A 21,300-nucleotide genomic window follows, 5' to 3' on the forward strand; every position below is an offset into this window, starting at 1 on the left:
TATATATGTGTGTGGGGGTGTGTGTATGTATGTATATATATATGTGTGTGTGTGTGTATGTATATATATATATATATATATATATATATATATACATATACATATGTGTGTGTGTGTGTGTGTATATATATATATATATGTGTATGTGTGTGTATTTATGAGTGTGTCCCCCCCCCCCCAACACTTCAAAGGATATACAATCAAACACTTTGTTTTTCTTTTTTTTGAAGACATGTTTATTTACAAATAATAATCCATTTTCACCTCAGTGTTCGTTCCAGTCACATCACACACACTCAGACCACGTAGTTCTGGTTGCAAATGTGTTATAAAGTGTTTTGCGTATCCTTCAAGTACTATATTAAATATCATACACCAGACTCCTTCTGATCCAAAGAGGCATTTCATAAATTAGGTCAACATGTACATGTACCAGACAGTTTTCTGCTTCACAGTTTTAGAGTAAACCCTCTACCAATGCATCTCAAGTCTATGGGCAAATCTATGTGTAAAGCACACACGACGATACGCTTTAAATGATGCAACCTCTTGAACAGCAACTATCATTGAGAAATATGCTAATTATGTAATGGAATTTTATAAATGTACAACATTGCCGTAAAAAATAAGTTATTTAATGACTCCACTCTGAAAACACGTGAAGGTAACATTCATCCACAGACGGTGAGGTAGAGACTAGTTTCCTTCTATTCCGGGACAGTAACATTTTATGACGTAAAGTAATTGTTCACGCAAAAATGAAAATTCTGCCATAATTTATGTCCTTTTTCTTGTCTATATACATTGAATGTCAATGGGGTCCAAAACATTCGACCACTTTGGCATGTTTCTAAATCATTTTGGGTTCCACAGGCGAGTCAAAAAGGGTTGTAAATGATTTTCATTTTTGGTTCTGTAGCCTAAAAGGTTCCCAAAAAAAAAAAAAAAAACATTATTTACACTATCCACATTACAGGCGAAACTCGAAACCGTAGAATATGGTGCAAAAGTTTCAGTAATTCAACTTTAAAGGTGAAACTAATATATTATATAGACTCATTACATGCAAAGTGAGATATTTCAAGCCTTTATTAGTTATAATTTTGATGATTATGGCTTACAGCTTATGAAAAACTTTTGAATTTGGGGTTTTCATAAGCCATAATCATCAAAATTATAACAACTAAAGGCTTGAAATATCTCACTTTGTGTCTATATAATATATTAGTTTCACCTTTTAAGTTGAATTACTGAATTAAATGAACTTTTGCACCATATTCTAAGTTTTCGAGTTTCGCCTGTACACATACTATGTAATTTGGTGCATAAATTAAAATATTGTCCAGAAATCTCCTCAAAAAAGGAGTACTTTATCTTTGAGCAGCCTCAAAGCTCTCTCTCTCCGCAGATCCTCCGGCGATCACGGGCGAAGATCCTTCGGAAACGACGGCAAAGTCTGGGACTATAAGAACTCGGACTTCTGCGAGCAGATCAAGTCACTGTTGACCAGTTTCCACATGTGTATTAGATCCGGCGGGAGCAGCTTGTGCACCACGATCAGGCTCTTGAAGAAGCACGGCTCCCTGTTCAGCCGGCTGGTTTTGTTCTTCACCAGCCCGAAGGTTTTGAAAGCGTCGTGCTTCACCGGAGTCACTTGAAGCACCTCCAAGCACATTCCCAGGAACACGTCGTCGATGGGATAAAGCTCCAGAGTCTCGCAAGCGTCGTAGAGTTTCCGTGCCAGCGGCCCGTCCATCAGGAAACCCCCTCCGCCGGCGTACGGCGGGTACAGCGTCTTATTATACAAGGCTTGCGGGATGTAATACTTGTTCTGCTTTTTGCGGATAGGCTTGGCTTTGAAGAGAACGTCTCCAACGAAGAGGTCCTTCAAGTCTTTGCTGACGTCCAGATACTCCAAGATGTTGGGAACGCTGACGAACACGTCGTCGTCCCCTTTAAAGATGTAGCGGGTTCCTCCGCAGTACGTGGAGAACCATTTCAAGAAGTGGATCTCCTTGAGGGTCAGGTTGAAGAAGCTGTCCATGAAGTCCCATTGCAGGATGTCTCCGTAAATGTAATCCTCGTACTCCAGGAGCTTCTGATGATTCGCGTGCTCTTCGACGCTGGAAGACGCCCCGAGAAGGAAAATGGTCTTGATCCGTTTTCCGTTGATCACTTGTTCTTTGCCCCAAGTCTGCCGGATGACCTCCCGCCGGTCGTACTGCGTTATGACCGACTTGATGACCATCAGCAGGTCCACGTCTCCGGCGCACTTCTCCGGGTGGTTCATGAGGATCGGGAAGTAGCGGCAGTGCCTGTAGACCAGGAACTGCTTGAAGTTGGCCTCGAGCCCCGTGAACCAGTCCGTCGAGGAGAAGTTGAGGTTGATGCTGCAGTTGGACGAGGTGACGTCCCAGGTCGTGGGCCTCTGCTTTTGGCTGGTGCGCGGGCCGTCCGTGCTGGACTCCGGCCGCGGCGCGGTCCTCCAGAAGTTCACCGCAGTAACCGAGCCGTTTCTCTGCAGCTCGCCGTCCGCCATGAGCTCCATGCGCGTCTGCCTCTCGATCCGGTCCGCCTGGAGGTCCTGCAGCGAGCTGATGTTCCCTCGCTGGACCACGGTGAGCGTGACCACGGCCAGGAAGAACATCAGGCCAATGCGCTTGAAGACTCGCCATCGCTCTCTGCTCGTCATCCTGGAGTCGGGAAAACACCGTGAACTTCTACATCATGAACAAACCAAGCATAAACCAAACCCCTTACTGTAAGACCTTATGGTTACACTTTATTTGGTAACACTTTATTTTACAGTGCCCTTGTTACATATGTTACATGTACTTACCATAGTAATAACAGTTAATTATGCATAATTACGTTCAACTACCCCACAACCAAATGATAATGCTACCCTAACTCTATAGTAAGGACATGTAGTTAATTAATATTACTAAGTACTTACATGTATAAATACACCTTTAAAAAAAGTGTAACCCTTTATTTTAAGGTGTCATTGTTACAGTGTTATTATATATTTGAGTACTGAGTAATATTAATTAACATCATGCACTTATTATACAATTAGGGTTTGGTTTAAGTACATGTTACATATGTATCAAGGACACTAAAATAAAGTGGGTTACACTTTCTTTTAAGGTGTCGATGTTACAGCACTGTAAAAAGTTATTGTTGGCTTAACATAAAAAAGTAAGTTACCCGGTTGCCTTAAAATTTTGAGTTCGTTGAAATTACAAATTTGAGTTAATACAATGAAGGAGATTGGTTGAATTAACTCAAAATATTATGAACCACATTAATTATCTAAGTTGATTTGACAAAAGATAACAAGTTGTGATGACAAATCATGAAAATATTTTTTTACAGTGAGTGTATTTATACATTTAAGTACTGAGTAATAATAAGCAACTAAAATATTTTCATGATTTGTTATCACAACTTTTTATCTTTTGTCAAATCAACTTCGATAACTAATGTGTGAAGATAACATACTATTTTGAGTTTCTGTTTATTAAACCATTCTTCTTCATTTGTATTAACTCAAATTTTTAATTAGAACGAACTCAAAATTTTAAGACAACAAGGAAACTTGCTTTTTTAAGTTAAACCAACTTTTTTTTACAGTGTACATGTACTTACTATAGGGTTAGGGTTATGATTTGGTTGTGGGGTAGTTTAATGTAATTATAAATAATTTACTGTTATTACTATGGTAAGTACATGTAACATATGTAACAAGGACACTGTAGTGTTACCATAAAGTGGTACCTGCTTTTTTAGATTAAGGTTTATCGGTATTAGAAAATTAAAATTATAAAATCCATAAACCAAACCCTAACTCTTAATATTGTTGTTAATTAATTACATGTATAATCACTCTGTAACAATGACACCTTAAAATAAAGCAATATTCAAAGCCTTGAAACATGAGCAAATTATATTGAGTTCCATTCAAATGCAGATTTACATCCAAACAATGTAAATATTGTTATTTCGTATATGATTAGTGCTTGGCATGAACTAATGTTTAGTTTCTTTTCCATGGAATTAAATTATGCCATTGTTTTTTTTCAAAGGGTTTCGGGCTCATTACAGATACAGACCGCAGAATGATTGTGTATTCAAAAGAGAAAATATCTATAATCATGAGATCATTTGATAGACAAAATAATGTAATCTGAATATTTGAAGAAAAAATAGTCGATATTGTAACGTTTATTTCACATTATGTACTGTATATATACCGTAGTCTAAGATGTAACATTATATGTTGTTATATCATATCGCACGAGTCAAATCAGTTTTTTGAATATTATATTATTATTGTCACCAAACATGTTAATGTAAGATATTCATGACAGCATTGAATGAATTGTATTTACATATATCATAATATTTTACAGTGAATAACAACTGAACGACGCATTTGAATATGGCAAACCACAGATGCTGTTGCTAACCCATATACCATTGCAATAGATTAATAATATTAATATTATTTTCTAAATCTAATACCGATTTCTAAAGGAAATCTTCATCTAAACAAAAGCAGGTAACACTTGTCCTTGCTTTGTCCTTGTCCGCATGTACTTAATGTAGTTATAACAACTTGCCATAAAACAAACCCTAACTGTACAATAAGTGCATGTTGTTAATTAATATGATATTATAGAAATTAAATGTATAATCACACTGTAACAATGACACATGTAACCGGACAGAATATTAACAAAACGGTAACACTTCACAATAAGGTCTGATTTGTTAATTAATGCATTAGTTAACAAGAACTAATGAGCTATATTTTAAGCATTTATTAACATTTGTTAATGTTATTTAACAACTGTCCATCGTTTGCTCACAGTGCATTAACTAATGTTAACAAATACAACTTTTGATATAATGTATCAGTAAATTATGAAATTAACATTAAGATAATAACGGCTAGTGTTCGGTGTTAGTTCGTGTTAACTAATGTAGTTATCTAAGGATGACAAATGAACCAGTATTGTAAAGTGTTACCAACAACACAACACAACAAACAAACACTTAACGAACAAATACTCACATTTCGAGAGTTTGTCGTAAATTATAAACGTTATGTGAAACAGGTCTGCTGTTCTTCTGATGAATGCAAAGGTCTCTTTAGACAATCCGGTACATAGTTTCAATAAAGACAGAAAAGAAACGCGACAGAAGACGATTAAAAGCTCCGAGGCGAGGAGATTCACGTGAAGATGCGAAAGCAGAGCTCGACACCCCCGACGCGCAGCCGCTCTCTTTTAAAGCGTGCGCGAGTCTAATGCAAATGAGCTGGGCATGATGACTCCGCCCACCGCGCACGCACACGAGCACGCACACGCCCACGCGCAAAACCAGCAGAACCTTTACGGGATATACAGTGAAAATAAAATATCGTTGCTTTCACTTCAGGCACAACGGAGCTAGCTCAAAATAATGAGAAGTTAATTTTCTAATATATATATATATATAGGCCTATATATATTTATGCAAATTTAACCCCAGCGGTCTGAAGTAAAACGATGAACATTTCTCTAATATCCACCTTAGGTCTGGATTTATGAATTGACGTGTGTCAATAAATTGCCAAACGATTGTGCGTCAAACACTCCTCCTCCAGTAGAGGCTTGCTTTGTGTGTGTGTGTGTGTGTGTATGTGTGTGCAAATGCAAATGGTTGAATCAACAGAAAGAATTACATGGACTTACTCTGATGCAAAAACCTGCGTCATTTTTTTTCTGGCACATTGGAGTAACTTTGTCATTTTTGAAACTGTAAACATTTGTCTTCTTAAAATAAATAGAAAGCTGTTTAAATGCGGTTCCAGTATCTACCAATAAGAAAGCTATAAGGACTGTGAGGATTTGCTCTTTGATATCTTCAAATGAACTTTTTTATGTGATGTAATGCCATCTCTTTTTTTCTCTTTCTTTTTATTTCTCTTTTTTCCCTTTTTTGCTGATGTCCCCTTTATTATAGTTGTGGTTGATTTTATGTGATTTATTACCTTTGTATGTTCCTGTCCTCCGCAATAAAACAACAAAAACGTTTATTTATTTATTTATTATTATTATTAAATTTATGCAGAACTAAAGCAAAATAAAACAAGATTTATACGTTCATCAAATTTGACCACATATCGCTCTTTCAAAATGTAAGAAAAAATGTTTTGATCAACATATATTTTGATAAAAAAAAAAAAAACTCCATAAAGCGTGCTTTTCTATAGTAGCTTAGCCTAAAGGGAATGATCAAGGCAACAGTGCATCCAATGGCTTGGCTTCTGCAAGAAAGATTGACCTCGCTTGAGCATCAAGTGCATTTAGCTGTTTAGTCATGGAAATCGAGGCAAAGGACAATATGAGGAAACCAGCTGCACATGAGTCACTGTCCAGGTGTCCGTAGAGTCGCCCGGCCTGGGAAAGAGTCAAAATGCAACAACGCTCAGATTTGTATTCGTTAACAAATCAAGCGTGATTGTGTTTTCACTGAAGTGCATTGGCAGGTCTGAGATCAGTCTCGGTGTGGCGGTGAAGGGCCCTCAATGTCAGCGTGGTCGAGGACACTCCGTCAGCCGTGTTTATCTGAGCCGGTGGTGTGCTTTACTGGTGACAGACGCACTCGCGTCCAGCCAGCACCGCCTCGCGTCATGCGAAGGTCACGTTAAGTTACACTGGGAGTCTTTTCCCTTCATATTTTTTGTTGATGCTGAAATTGCCTTTTATGTTTAGATTTTATGGTTTAACCATTGACCCAGAATCCGTAATAAACATGTCCCGCAACACTTTAGAAAACTGTGCCGTCGTTAATGTGTAGTTATTCATTAATGATGCTCAGCGAAACTCCTCGTGCTCAGTTTGAACTTCAGCGGATCATCTTGATCATGTCTGAACACCTGAGGGCCTTTTTACACGACACCGTGTTCAAATAAAAACGTAAAACATTGTATGCGTTTTGGCCGTTCGTTTAAAGGGGTGGTTGATTCCCACTAAACATTGGATGTCGGATAGACGTGCAGATCATGTCTATATTGGGTCCGTCGGTCCATGACCAATTCTGGACATCTATTCAACGTCCAAACGAGGTCCACAATTTGGACGGCCAACCATGACCCAACTTGGACGTCATATTGACGTTCAACATTTGACCTTTGAAATGAGTCGTTTTTTGGACGTCATTTGGACGTCTATAACAGGTGCTGGAAATTTACATGATTAATATATCATATTTTTATTTACAAATCGTCCCCTTGGAATTATAAGGTTCTATCTGACATTTTGGTCAAAATTGAGTTATTCACATATTCTTATTCTGTGACAACTTATTTACATTATGTGATGTTGTGTACATTTTGGAACTTTTTATTTAGAAAATAAAAGGTTATTTCTACACAGTCGAATGGAATGCAAAAACTTTAAAGCTCAATATCTCAAAACTTGTCAGAATGCAGATAGAACCTTATAATTCCAAGGTGGCGAAATATCAACATTGTTGTTATCAACCTGATTAATACATATGAATACAGATTATTAATAATTATTTAAGATCGTTTTCCAAAAACATCACTTGATTGTCTCAGCACCAGGTGATAACTGGAGACGCAGTTTAATATAGTTTTCCTGCAGCTCAGTAGAGCATTGGTGCTTGCAACACAAGATCATGCGTTCGATTCCCAGGGAAAGCAAGAATTGATAGGAATATAAATGTGTAATGCAATATAAGTCACTTTGGATAAAAAGCATCTGCCAAATGCATAAATGTAAATACAATGGTACAGAAAACACGTCCTCCACCCTTTTGAAACATGGGACTACAGTTATAGAAGTTGTATAAAAACAACGTAAAATGTGTCTAAATTTGATGTTGAAAAGACGTCCACAAACGACCACATTTGGACTATAAATAACCCTTACACGGACGTCCCACGGATGTCAACATTAGACGTGCGGTAGATGTCGAGAAAAAGTCGTCTTGAGTTACAAAACAACCCCATCAGTGGACCGAAACTGGACGTCCAAAAATGTCAAAGAAAAGACGTCACTCCGACGCCACATTGCGCAGTGGGTGATTTCACTTTTCTAACTGTAGTTAGTGTGTAATGTTGCTGTTTGATCATAAACAACATCTGCAAAGTTACAACACTCAAAGTTCAAAGCAAAGGGAGATATTTTCTTTCAAATAAATAGTTTTTTAAGGACTACAACAAACGGCTGGTAGGAACTACACGACATTCCTCCCGGGTTAGTGTCATCACCAACCCTAAAATTTACATAAACCCCGCCCCCTGAACACGATTTATGGATTATCATGACAGAATATGCTAATCAATGACTAGAAGATAAATCCACATAAGCTGCATAAATTCATCAACTAACCATTCAGAAATGTCCTGTTGCTTCTACATGTTGTCACTTCTTCTTGAGTCTCTCCATCTTTCTGACTCCGTTTTAACATTAAAGGCTAAAAGTTTTTGAAATGTTCAGTGCATGTGTGTGTGTGTGAGGTAAAAGGACATGAGCTCTTGAAGCTCCGCCCCCTGTGCCGGGAGCAGCAGCTCATTTGCATTTAAAGGGACAGGCACAAAACTGCGTTTTTGCTCACCCTCAAAAAGTGAAAATTTTAACATGCTATATAAAAATATCTGTGGGGTATTTTGAGCTAAAACTTCACACACACACACTCTGGGGACATCAAAGACTTATTTTACTTCTTGTGAAAAGGGCATTATCCCCCCCTTTACATGAAAACGGAAACTGTTGAAAACGGGTTTCAAAGTGGAAGTACGGTCTCCGTGTAAACAACAAAAACGTGAATCTCTAAAGACGATGGCGTCATGCACATGTGTTACGTGTTCAGTCTATAGTGTTTGATCGTCATCTAATGGCCTGGCAGCAGAATACAGCGTTTTTAGTCGTTTTCGCGGATCCGTGTGAATGAGGATCGTTTTGACAATGGTGTCGCCTGTACGCGGAAAACTCAAAGGAAAAACTTCTCCGTTTTAAGCATATCGTTGTCGTGTAAACGTACCCGAAAATGCATTCAGTTGCTGCGATATGATTGGCTGATTAGATATTTGCTTTTATGAGCAGGTGTACCTAATAAAGTGTTCGGTGAGTGTGTGTGTGTGTGTGTGTGTGTATAAAGTAAGCATGACGGTTTACCCCTAAAACTAAACATCAGTGGGGCATAAGCAGATCAAATCTGCAAATGAGATTGTACAAATTCATATGAATTAGCCGAAGGCGTAAAATAGTCTTACAATATGATTGACTATTAACTGTTACACTTTCTTCTATTATACAGATGTTGCCATCTCGTAAGAGAGAATCTGTGGACAAACTGCAGACACAGTGCAACGCTGTGGGAACATCTGGGTCATCTGGGAGCCTTTGGTCTGTGTTTCACAAAGGAAGAAGATAACATTTGGCATTTGCACTAATACAACATGGATGCCTTCCTCTGGTCCTTCCTGAGCAGTCTCTGGCTGACGTAAGCACGCACACACACACACACACACACACACACACACACACACACACACACACTTCATATAGATGTCCTGCAGTCATGGTACGAAGCAACATTAAGCCAAAAAGCGTACATCTAAAGCAGAATTGTCTGATTTTCCCAGAATGCACTGCGATTAACTTCCTGGAAAAAAAAAATGTTGGTCGATAGAATTTGTACGTCACAGAGATGTACAGTGCTCCAAGTCAGCTCACTTATACGGCTTATCCTACACTAAAAAAAAATAACTCTTTGAATGAACATAATAAAATCATGGAAAGGATTTCCACACGATTAACTTGCTTTATTTCAGCATTATGCAATTCTGTTATTCCAATTTAATGTACTTATGTTGGGTCAACTTAATTTATTAAGGTTGATTCAACTTATTTACTATGGTTGGGCACAGCTTAATTTAATAGTGTCAGCCCAACAAATTTTAAGGTTTCCAGACATGATTCAGGTGTTTTTTATTGTCATTCATCCATTAATATTTCATTTATTTTCATTTAACTTCCTGGAAAAACAAAATGTTGGTCGATACACTATTTGTATGTCACAGAGATGTACAGTGCTCCAAGTCAGCTCACTTATACGGCTCATCCTAGTGCACAGTTGACTGTGGGAGACATTTAAAGTACACTGTTCATACGTAACGCTAGCCTGGGAAAACCCAGACCACTCTCAGTTACTGAGTTAGGGTCTGGCAAAGCTCCATAAACAATTCATATCCACAGGGGCGTCACCAACGGACGTCGCTCAAATGGCTCTGGGCCCAATTGGATAGATCTAAAACCAATCAGAGCGATGAAGGACATGATGTATGCAAAGCAACGGAGAAACATCTGAGACCCTCAGCAATTCTCTGTTTGTGTTTTTCAGGAAGATGTAGCAATGACTTCCTGACGACTTAAAAAAATATATGTTAATAGCTGGTGTCCACCGCCACTCCAGCAAAATTTTTGCAACATTTGGAAAAATGAATAGCATCTCAGACCGACTGAATCATCTAGGATTGGCGGTCGAACATAAAACATCAAGATCTGATCGCATTTGCCCCCGTTGTAAGGCATTTATATTGCGATTTGAACGCAATTTGCCAGTGTATAGGTCATGGTTAAAGGACGAGCAAGATGGCGAAACGACGGGAACGACAGATGCGAAACAGACGCGACAGCTGATTCGAACGAGTGATGTTCCACGGCGGCATCCATCTTTGTAATGTACAAAATCTGCGTCACCGTCACTGCTCTGTCATCATCGTGTAAAGCCTGCCCCAACGTTTCTGATTGGTGCCGCGATTTCGACGGATTGGGAATGGGTTTTAATGGGCTCTTTGCCAGACCCACTTGCAGAGCAAATCTAAATTTGCCGGAAGTGGTCTGGGTTTTCCCATGCTAACGTAACGCACTACTTAGTGAACCTTTGTTTTCAACCGTTTAAATCACTCGTGCATGCGCTGTTGTACACGCTGATACATAATCAGTGTTGCATGTGGATGGTGTGTGTGGATGTCAGCGGACCGTAATGATGATGAAATTTCGTCCGAGAGCCGGACATGGGAAATATCCGATGGTATATTTTCCACGTTCCACACCATAGAATGAACAGTTGAGTGGGGAAGCCATTCAAAGTACACTAATCCAAAAGTGGGGATTGATGCATTCAGTGTGTACGGACTACGACTACCCAGCGGACATTTGTTTTCAAACACTCGTCCATGCACAAGTTCGTGTGGACACAAAAATAGGGTTGCCTGCAAATGTTGTGCGCACACAGCAGTCGCGTGGACTGTTCCTGAGCCAGAAAACAGATACTTCTGCATATTTTCAGCATCTGTCCGGTGCATACGGACTACCTAGTGAACCGTTTCTCCCAAATGCTCAAATCACTGGAGCATACATTGGCGTACAAGTCCTTGCCACACAAGGATGGTGTGCGGAGTAAAAAAAAAGTGGACTGTTCTGATAAAGACATTTGCGTTACATTGACATGGATGAGCCGGAGTGCAACGTGGACGTATCTTTTCGTACATTTCCCACATCCTTTTAGTGCACAGTTCAAAGCCATTCAGAGCACACGAGCACGGACTGACACATGCGCACTACCTAGTGAACCTTTGTTTTTGAACACTTAAATCATTCACAAAAATCAGGCTTCACATGGACTGAGGGGATCAAACAGTGTAACTGGGTTTTGGAAGAGATTTTATGGCATGATTCATGTGTCATGTTGTTTTCATTGTACACCAAGGCACTTTAAAGAATACTATGGTATTATTGTGGCATATGTCAAAACATTTTCTTAATGAAATAAGTAATTTGAGTTTCACAAGTTAGCATGACTGAAATTAATCATTGACTATTAAACATCCAGGCTTGAAACAACATAAGTTTTCACTCTTTAGTTAACACTGGGCCATGCTACACCCCATGTAAACAGAATCCTCGGTTATCTCGCTTCACATTTCACACTGCACGTAATTGGGTTAACATTGTACATTTCTAAACCCTGGGTTAATGTCCTAATTTGCTGTGTCAGTGTCACTGACTGGACGGACGCTGCATGCGTTCCCCCATAAGCGCTAGCAAACGCAATGTCTCGTTCCCTCATCTTAGCGAACAGAGGTTACCGGAGTCGATATGTTTACGTAAAGGCTTTGTGAATACTCGTATTATATATGCCGACTTTACTATCAAGTTTAACCTGGGGCTGGTTGCAAAAATCGCTAAGACTAGTCTTACAAGACTGTTCATAGCTTTTTTAAATCAGTTACATAAAAACATAGATTGGCCTAATTTTTACAGAAAAGTAAGACTGACTGCCCCAGAATCATACTAAAACTTAAAGGTCCCATGACATGAAATTTTCACTTTTTGAGGTTTTTTAACATTAATATGAGTTCCCCTAGCCTGTATATGGTCCCCAAGTTTCTAGAAATTTCAATCGGTGTAAATCGAGCTTTTGCTATCTTTCTCTGCCTTTGAGAAAGTGGAAGCTCAATCGGGCTGATCTTGATTATCCTCCTTATGACGTCATAAGGAGAAATGTTACCTCCCCTTTCTCTGCTTTGCCCGCCCAGAGAATATTTCCAGTCCATGAGAAAATGAGCTAGGAAGTAGGAACGCATGCACGCGATTTTAGTTTGTCCACGGGAGATATCATGGCTTTTGAGCGAGCGAAGCATAATAATTGCTCAATAATTGGATGTACAAATGAACACCGAAGCCTTTTTTTAGTTCCTTCATCCAAGCCCCAGAACCAGTGGATTCATTTCATTTTCTCTGGAAATGCGCCGACACAACTCCCCAAAGTTTTGCATGTCTGCGGCATACATTTCTTGGGTCAATACAGAGCTGGCCTTGATGAACGTCTTTAAAAGCGGTGCTAACTCTGCTCCAGAGCAGGGTTTCATTACCCTGGGTTAAAAGCGGTGCTAACTCTGCTCCAGAGCGGGGTTTCATTACCCTGGGTTAAAAGCGGTGCTAACTCTGCTCCAGAGCAGGGTTTCATTACCCTGGGTTAAAAGCGGTGCTAACTCTGCTCCAGAGCAGGGTTTCATTACCCTGGGTTATAAGCGGTGCTAACTCTGCTCCAGAGCAGGGTTTCATTACCCTGGGTTAAAAGCGGTGCTAACTCTGCTCCAGAGCGGGGTTTCATTACCCTGGGTTAAAAGCGGTGCTAACTCTGCTCCAGAGCGGGGTTTCATTACCCTGGGTTAAAAGCGGTGCTAACTCTCCTCCAGAGCGGGGTTTCATTACCCTGGGTTAAAAGCGGTGATAACTCTGCTCCAGAGCGGGGTTTCATTACCCTGGGTTAAAAGCGGTGATAACTCTGCTCCAGAGCAGGGTTTCATTACCCTGGGTTAAAAGCGGTGCTAACTCTGCTCCAGAGCGGGGTTTCATTACCCTGGGTTAAAAGCGGTGCTAACTCTGCTCCAGAGCGGGGTTTCATTACCCTGGGTTAAAAGCGGTGCTAACTCTGCTCCAGAGCGGGGTTTCATTACCCTGGGTTAAAAGCGGTGATAACTCTGCTCCAGAGCGGGGTTTCATTACCCTGGGTTAAAAGCGGTGATAACTCTGCTCCAGAGCGGGGTTTCATTACCCTGGGTTAAAAGCGGTGATAACTCTGCTCCAGAGCAGGGTTTCATTACCCTGGGTTAAAAGCGGTGATAACTCTGCTCCAGAGCAGGGTTTCATTACCCTGGGTTAAAAGCGATGATAACTCTGCTCCAGAGCGGGGTTTCATTCCCCTGGGTTAAAAGCGGTGCTAACTCTGCTCCAGAGCGGGGTTTCATTACCCTGGGTTAAAAGCGGTGATAACTCTGCTCCAGAGCAGCGTTTCATTACCCTGGGTTAAAAGCGGTGCTAACTCTGCTCCAGAGCAGGGCTTCATTACCCTGGGTTAAAAGCGGTGCTAACTCTGCTCCAGAGCGGGGTTTCATTACCCTGGGTTAAAAGCGGTGCTAACTCTGCTCCAGAGCGGGGTTTCATTACCCTGGGTTAAAAGCGGTGCTAACTCTGCTCCAGAGCAGGGTTTCATTACCCTGGGTTAAAAGCGGTGCTAACTCTGCTCCAGAGCAGGGTTTCATTACCCTGGGTTAAAAGCGGTGATAACTCTGCTCCAGAGCAGGGTTTCATTACCCTGGGTTAAAAGCGGTGCTAACTCTGCTCCAGAGCGGGGTTTCATTACCCTGGGTTAAAAGCGGTGCTAACTCTGCTCCAGAGCAGGAATTTATTGGCTTCATCACTGTCTCCTCTCCAACCTGTAAGCTGGTGTGTGGTGGGCGTTCTGGCACAATATGGCTGCCGTCGCATCATCCAGGTATGCTGCACCTTGGTGGTGATTGAGGAGATTCCCACTTCTATGTAAACCGCTATATAAATGTAATGAATTATTATTATTATTACCCTGGTTAATAAGCAGTGCTAACCCCACTTCTGAAATGTACCTTTACCTGGAAGTTCAATGCAAGGTTTGGATTGATTATAACCTGAGATTAGGTGCATTTTTAAATTGTGATTCCATTCTTACTATGACACTTTTTTGGAAGATGAATCTGCCATTAATATTTATATAAAGGTTTAACGTAAATGTTCTGAACTACAGGTTGAACAGGGATTCAGCTGCTTAATTGTTTTTCGAGCTTTTGTCTGTAGTGTTGTCACAATGCCAAGGCCTGCAGGAAATCTGCAAATGTAAGGTACAACACAGCTGAGGATTCAGATGTTTGGTACTCGATCATGCCGAGCTCAGCTTGAGTCATAAAAACATGTCCAGAGGGCTCGTCCCCTGTGGACAAGTCTAACCTCACCAGGAATTCTGTTCCAAAGAGCACAGCGCTCCGTAAGCAGGACAGTTTCCGCCAAAAGGACACTGCCATTCTTACCCTAACTCGACATGTCCTGATCTAGTAACTCTGCAACCTTGCTTTGGGATCTGCTAAGACAAGCCCAGATCTGTCCATCATTAACAAATAACTTTCATTTGGACTTCCTCATTCCCAAGAGGCCGCAGGTCAGATTGGACAATATAATCTGTAGGGCACACTTGTCTGCCAAAAACTGGTGGCAAAGGAATTGTTGTTTTAGGAGACAGAAACAGATATGGTCCATTTATGGTCCATTTTCAGGTCAAAGGTGGGGGGTGGGGGGGATACAGGAAAAATCCCCCTGAAGCGCAGGATGCACATGGACAGACCATGACAGCCAGAATACAGCAGGAAATGGAGGGAGACCGAAAGGAAGAGAGGATTGTGGGACACAGCTGAAGTTAGATTAAATAATTCCTGTTTTTCAGAGCTGTGTTTGTGTCCCGTTTGTGTAGCGCACCGTGCAGGAAGCTGGAGACACAGTGCTGTCGTCAGAACTGTGGGGTTTACACGTGTGGACGGTTAGATAGCAAAGCACTGCCAAATAAAACATATTAGTCACTTTAGTTAAACTACATTTACTGAAGAAATTGTGAGTGGTGTTTGCCAAGGGCGTTGCATTGCATTTGCTAGGGTGTCCTGGGTGATTGCTATAAACAACCCAACATGATTTGAACATGTTGATCTAGATTTGCTTGCGTGTTCTGAATGGTTGCCGCCCCATGTTAAAATTATTGTCAAAAGAGCCCAGAGTAAAGTCTCTAGGTTTGGTTCCGGTCCCTCCTTGACTATGTCAAATGGACTTTTTGCTTGTTTTATAATGCACTCACGTTTACTTCAGGAAATGACAGTGTCATTGTGGGACTTTCATGTTATACTCAAATAAGCCAGTCATTATTAGTACCTTCCTCTCTTCCAGAGAAAGCTGCTTAACATTCACTTACCATGTATTCAAATCAGCTACTTTTGTTACTCACACTTCATAAACGAGAGATATTTTAAGGACAAACGGGTAACTCAATATGTGGAATAAGAGAAAATACAGAAAGTGGATTATTGAACCCAAAATAGAAGCATTACAGACGCGTGTTAGTGTTCGCTTGAGGTTTCAACACTGTTATGATTTGCGCAGATGTTCAGTCCAACCGGGGAAAGACGTGACACACAGTAGGACTTCTCATCTGCTGCCAGTTTTGATCAAAATGTTATGGGAAAAAAATCTGTCTGGTAGGAACGTTTTACACGACATAACCACTAAAACTATTTTGACATCTCAATAAGCCTTTTTGGGCTTTATTATCTTTCAACGATATAAAAAAACAGTCAAAAGTGCAGATTTGTTGGGTGCTCATCCATGATGAGAATCTCCCGTTCCTCCACATCCCAAAAGCTGCTCTACTGGATTGAGATCCGTTGACTGTTGAGGTCATTTGAGTTTAGTGAAACTGAGAAACCAGTTTGGGATGAGTTGAGCTTTTGTGACAGTGCGTTATCCTGCTGGAAGTATCCATCAGAAGATGATACACTGTGGTCATAAAGGGGTGGACACAGTCAGCAACAATAGTCAGGAAGACTGTGGCATTTAAACAATGCTCTATTGACCCTTCGCAGGGAGCTTGATTGACAGGTGATCCGCCATTTTGTCCGACAAAGCAGTCAGGAGAGTTAGTAGATTAACATGGGAGGATTTGAACTTGAGGAACGGAGTGTACTGACGCCTATTGTTAAAACAACATTCCTTCTGATGTTCATTCATGTTTATTTGATGCTATAAATGAACTAGAACTACTAAGTGTGCCAAGAGAATATCTGGTGCTTATGGAACAGCAGCAATACAGAGTTTCCTTGGTTACCGCTGTAAACAAACAGCACTGTGCTTATAAACACTACTTTAATAGGCATCATATGGAGGTAAGATGAAAATAATATGTCATGGAAACTTATGTGAAGTCAGTCAGTTCCCTTCAGAAATACAATCATATAAACCCCCCACCCCAATTTAATGTGTAGAATTGTCTTCCAATATCACGAGCATCGTAACAGTGAGCTTATTCTGCCGTATTTATCTGCTCTTCTCTTTGAGTCCGACTTCACTGGCCTCTGTTAACGTCCTGTTTACAGACATTCGTAATATTTCCAAACAAATTACATATTGGGAAATAATTGTCCAGAACAGAGAGCGGTCGAAATAAAACAAAAAAGGGAACTGGCCAGTTCTGATTGATGGTCGGTCGACCGGTGCGTCTCTACTGCTGGCAACTCTTCACCTGGAGCGCTAATGAGGAGAACGCGCTCTCGTTGGAGGAGTTCAGAAGAGAGAGAAGAAGAGCAGCACATGTATACAGATGTACAGATGCTACAGTTAGTGGCGATTGGTTGGGAATTATACACACGTTTTCACTGTGTATATTATTGACCTCAAAGCATATAAGTTCCCCCTCAGGGGAGCGAGGACCCCAGGTTGGGAACCACAGCTCTTCTGCTTCAGGGATTGACGTGTTGAGCGTTCAGAGATGCTCTTCTGCAGACCTTGGTTGTAACTAGTGCTTATTTGAGTTTCTGTTTCTTTTCTATCAGCTCAGACCAGTCTGGTCATTCTCCTCTGACCTCTGGCATCAACAAGGCGTTTTCCCCACAGAACAGCCGCTCACTAGATATTTTCTTCGGTACATTCTCTGTAAACCCTGGGCCGGATTATTCATAGACGGGATTGGGCAAGTGCCCTGGGGCACCAGCCAATAGGGGGCCGGATTATCCAATGGGCGTTATGGGGACCAAGCGAGTGGAACAACATTTTTTTTTTTTTTTTTCAATTCTGACAACGGATGGTATATTTGCACTAAGGCCGTGTGTCCACCAAAGCGTTTTTTTCACGCGGCTGGCGTGTTTTTTCAATTGTTTTCCAATTGTTGTTAGCCAGCTGAAAACGCTAGGCGCTCTGCTGAAACCGCCGAGCTATGTGCGCTTGACAGCGTTTTGGCTCTCCCAGTAGTTTTTTTTTCAGTTGAGACGCTTCGTTGCTATGATACAGAATATCCGTTGGTCGTGTGGTATTAGTCCCGCCCCTCCTCCACTGTGATTGGACGGTTGGGTAAAAAGTGACAGTGATGAGCGCTGCGTTTTACCCACAGTTGAACATTCTTCAACTCTCAGCGACCGGTAAGAAACGGCGAACGCTCAGCGTGAAAAAGACGCTCAGCGCCTCGAATAATTATATAAATCATTATAATATAATTGCCAGTGATAATGTGATGTAGACTGAGACTCTATATCATAACTAAAAAGATGTTTGATCCCTCTTTAATGTCCAGGTACAAGTCAATGCTTTTTCTTTGTTCAATGTGCACAGTTCATGGGTTGAAGCTCTTCATTTTGAGCTCTCTCAGTGCACCAGATTGATGCATTTAACCTTAAAATGTACAAAATGTTCTTGCGGGGAGCATGCCCCCCACACCCCCTAGAGGGACAGAGGTCCACCCAACATATTTTTACAAAATCCTATGGGAAAGAACGATCATCTATGAACTTTACTCCAGCATAGTACAACAAAGTTCCTTTTGAGTCAGTAAAACTGTTAATGCCGAATTAAAATGTCCTTGAATAAACTACATTTGGCCGGCCCAATCCGGCCCTGTGTAAACCCTAGAGATGGTGGTGCGTGACAATCCCAGTAAGATCAGACGTTTCTGAAATACTCACACCAGCCCGTCTGACAGCAACAGCCATTCATGTTCAAAACCACCTTTCTTCTCCGTTCTCAAGCTCAGCAGATCGTCCCGAATCATGTCAACATGCCTAAATAACATGACACAACAGCACATTTGATTTTTTAATATAAAATGTATTATATTTAATGTACAAAAATATTCACAATCTACGACTTCAAAACACTTTAAAGCACAAAGCTAAATTTAAAATGGCAAAATACATCAATCTGTTAGTTCAAAGTTTACCTGTGTTAGTTTCCTCCATCGGGTCTATTTTACACAGCACAATCATGCAAGACAAACTACATGTGAAGTTTTACGACTCTGCAGGCGAGCTGAAACCATACATAAGCTGCAACAACAAGAAAACCACGAGTGCGACACAGAAAACACAATTAGCATTGAGTGAAAAACACTCTTCTATGTTTTTAAACACATCTGCTTCCTGTGAGTGAGGGTGGTCGAGGTTCACGTGGAACAAAGCCGGAGTGGAGCACCAGGCGTTTGCAAGGTTGTGGGATAATGAAAGTACTTGTTGTGACGATTGCTGAAGTGTGTTGTGTTACAGAGGCGCTCTGTGGCGGGGTTGAAAGGTCCCCAGGAGCCACAATCCTCAGCTTTGTTCCGCAGGCCCACGGCCCGATAAGAGATTTGGATGCTGTTACAGGAAGCTGGATGCTCCTCTGGCGACAGGCTTCTGCTGAAAGCCTCCCCTTTTCACTTTCTGTTCATCTGGCTGCCTGGAAGGTGAAAACAAGGTGTGATGAACATGTGTGTTATGTTAATAACTAGTCGCTTTAATTAGTCGTTAATGCATTCTTTTGCGATTTTGTCATCTCTTTCAATCTATTATTTCAGGTGATAATAATAAGACCATAATTAAATGTAAAAGATGATAGGTAAACTCCTTTTAGACGGGGCCATGAAGAGGTAAATGATCATCATATTTCAGACATTTATTCAAATACCAGACACATAATATGAGTCTTTCATAGTGTGGCAAATGCACAAAGGCATCAGGATCATATGGTGAAATCCAACATGCATGAAAAAAAAAAAAAAAAAATTTCCATAGATAATTACGTTTTTTTAAATTGTGAAAATATTAAACCAAAAATTCTCATTATTTTCACTTTATTTAAACATAAAAAATTCAATAAATACTAAAATAATGTATATATATATATTTTTTTTACAATTTAAATAATATATCACTGTTTTAATGTCATTGACAATTTATATATATATATATATATATTACTAATACACTTCTTAAATTAAAATGAGGCTGAAATTAAATATAAATAAAATAAATATTAGTTGAAAAATGTAAACAATGAATTAAAAATGTGAAATGTTGGCTTGGCAATAAACTGAAATAAGCATGAGTTGAAGCACAAAATTTATTAACTGGAAATAAATAAAAACTGAAATGCAAATTTTACCTAAATAGTAAATAGCAATATATATATATATATATATATATATATATATATATATATATATATATATAAAAATGAATAAAATGACAAAAGCACGTTATGTGAAAACTGAAATTATAAAAGTAAAGGCTACCATTTTTGTTCGTCAATATCAAATGTAAATTTGGAGCAATTCATTATTGCTACAAATGAAGGCAAATATAATGCTTTTTGACCCGTACATAAAATAATACTTTTTTTGTTTATTTTATTGTCTACTTAATGTTTGTTTGTTTTCTGCTACAACCATGCAATATCTTTGAATCATTTGTATCTGAGGGCTTTTCTTAATAAAAATGTAAGTGTTTATTGTGTGACTTGAATTGCCATTTTATGTAATTAATTTTATTTAAAAAAATAATAATTTTGAGACAAAATATGACCCATAAGTGTCCTTGACATGTTTTGTGAGCTTCACCCTTCTAGCAGTGATCTCACATTGGGTAATGTTGTCTTCTTAGTTCAACGGCCATATTCCCGGATGTCTGAACTGATCAGATTGTGGTCGGAACAGACACACTGAGTGCCTCTTCCAATTTGTGATATTGCGATGGGTGAGATAAAAAGATGGAGCTCTTAACATGAAGTACACATGTGGAGCTTTGACCATGTGCATTATAGAGGATAATTGATTTTCCAGTAATGCATTAGGCAGGAAGGAGTCACCGCCATCAAATACACTATTGGCAAGTCTAATTACATTCTCATAGTGGAATGGATGTAAAATGTTTGATATGGCCTTATAAAAAAACAAAAAATTATAATAATTCTGTCCTGACAACTCTCAGAGAGTTTGGCATGGTATTGGATATGACAATGTTAATATGTTTGATCTTAGTGGAATAGATCTGTTATTGCTGCTAATTTATAAAGTACTAACTTATAAAGATTGAGAACACTGCAATTAAAGTCTGTTGCATAGTCGATGCAACTTAAAACAATTACATTTTATGAACGAGGAATTTTATTTTTGTGAGGCTCAACATTTTTGAGTAAACGCTCCTATTTAAAGGCACCGTATGTAAGAAATGTATTTCAATTAATCTGGCAACCTCGAGTCAGGGGGCAATTAAAGCCTAATTAGCGGAGATACACCGCTCTACAGTAATTTGAAAGTGATTGCAGTACCAGTTTTGGCCACAATCTTACATACGGTTCCTTTAAATGATTATTTTTAAGTTTGCTGAGCGTTGTAAAGTGG

General features: G+C 39.9%; 2 protein-coding genes across 4 annotated transcripts in view; both read right to left on the minus strand.

Annotated features, from left to right (window-relative positions):
* Nucleotides 1-226: 226 nt before the first annotated feature.
* On the minus strand, nt 227-5,269 carry b3gnt7 (UDP-GlcNAc:betaGal beta-1,3-N-acetylglucosaminyltransferase 7). The gene is made up of 2 exons (XM_079592765.1): nt 5,081-5,269; nt 227-2,693 (listed from the first exon to the last, which is right to left on the minus strand). Coding segments are annotated over exons 1-2 (1,233 nt in total). The 5' UTR covers nt 5,083-5,269; the 3' UTR covers nt 227-1,462.
* A 12,453-nt stretch (nt 5,270-17,722) lies between these two features.
* Nucleotides 17,723-21,300, minus strand: part of armc9 (armadillo repeat containing 9) — a 44,927-nt gene continuing 41,349 nt past the window's right edge. The window contains exons 25-26 of one of the 3 annotated variants that reach the window (XR_013795502.1): nt 18,865-19,358; nt 17,723-18,706 (exon numbers count right to left, since the gene is read on the minus strand). Coding sequence is in view for 2 of the 3 variants with exons in the window: in XM_079594005.1 (XP_079450131.1) it covers nt 19,336-19,358 (23 nt within the window). In the remaining variant the exon portion in view is untranslated. Of the gene's footprint in view, nt 18,707-18,726; nt 19,359-21,300 lie in introns of those variants that run through there. The other 2 variants (XM_079594005.1, XM_079594006.1) reach the window with 2 other exon arrangements.

The sequence above is a fragment of the Phoxinus phoxinus genome, assembly GCF_949152265.1.
Source record: "Phoxinus phoxinus genome assembly, chromosome: 20".
NCBI classification, from domain to species: domain Eukaryota; kingdom Metazoa; phylum Chordata; class Actinopteri; order Cypriniformes; family Leuciscidae; genus Phoxinus; species Phoxinus phoxinus.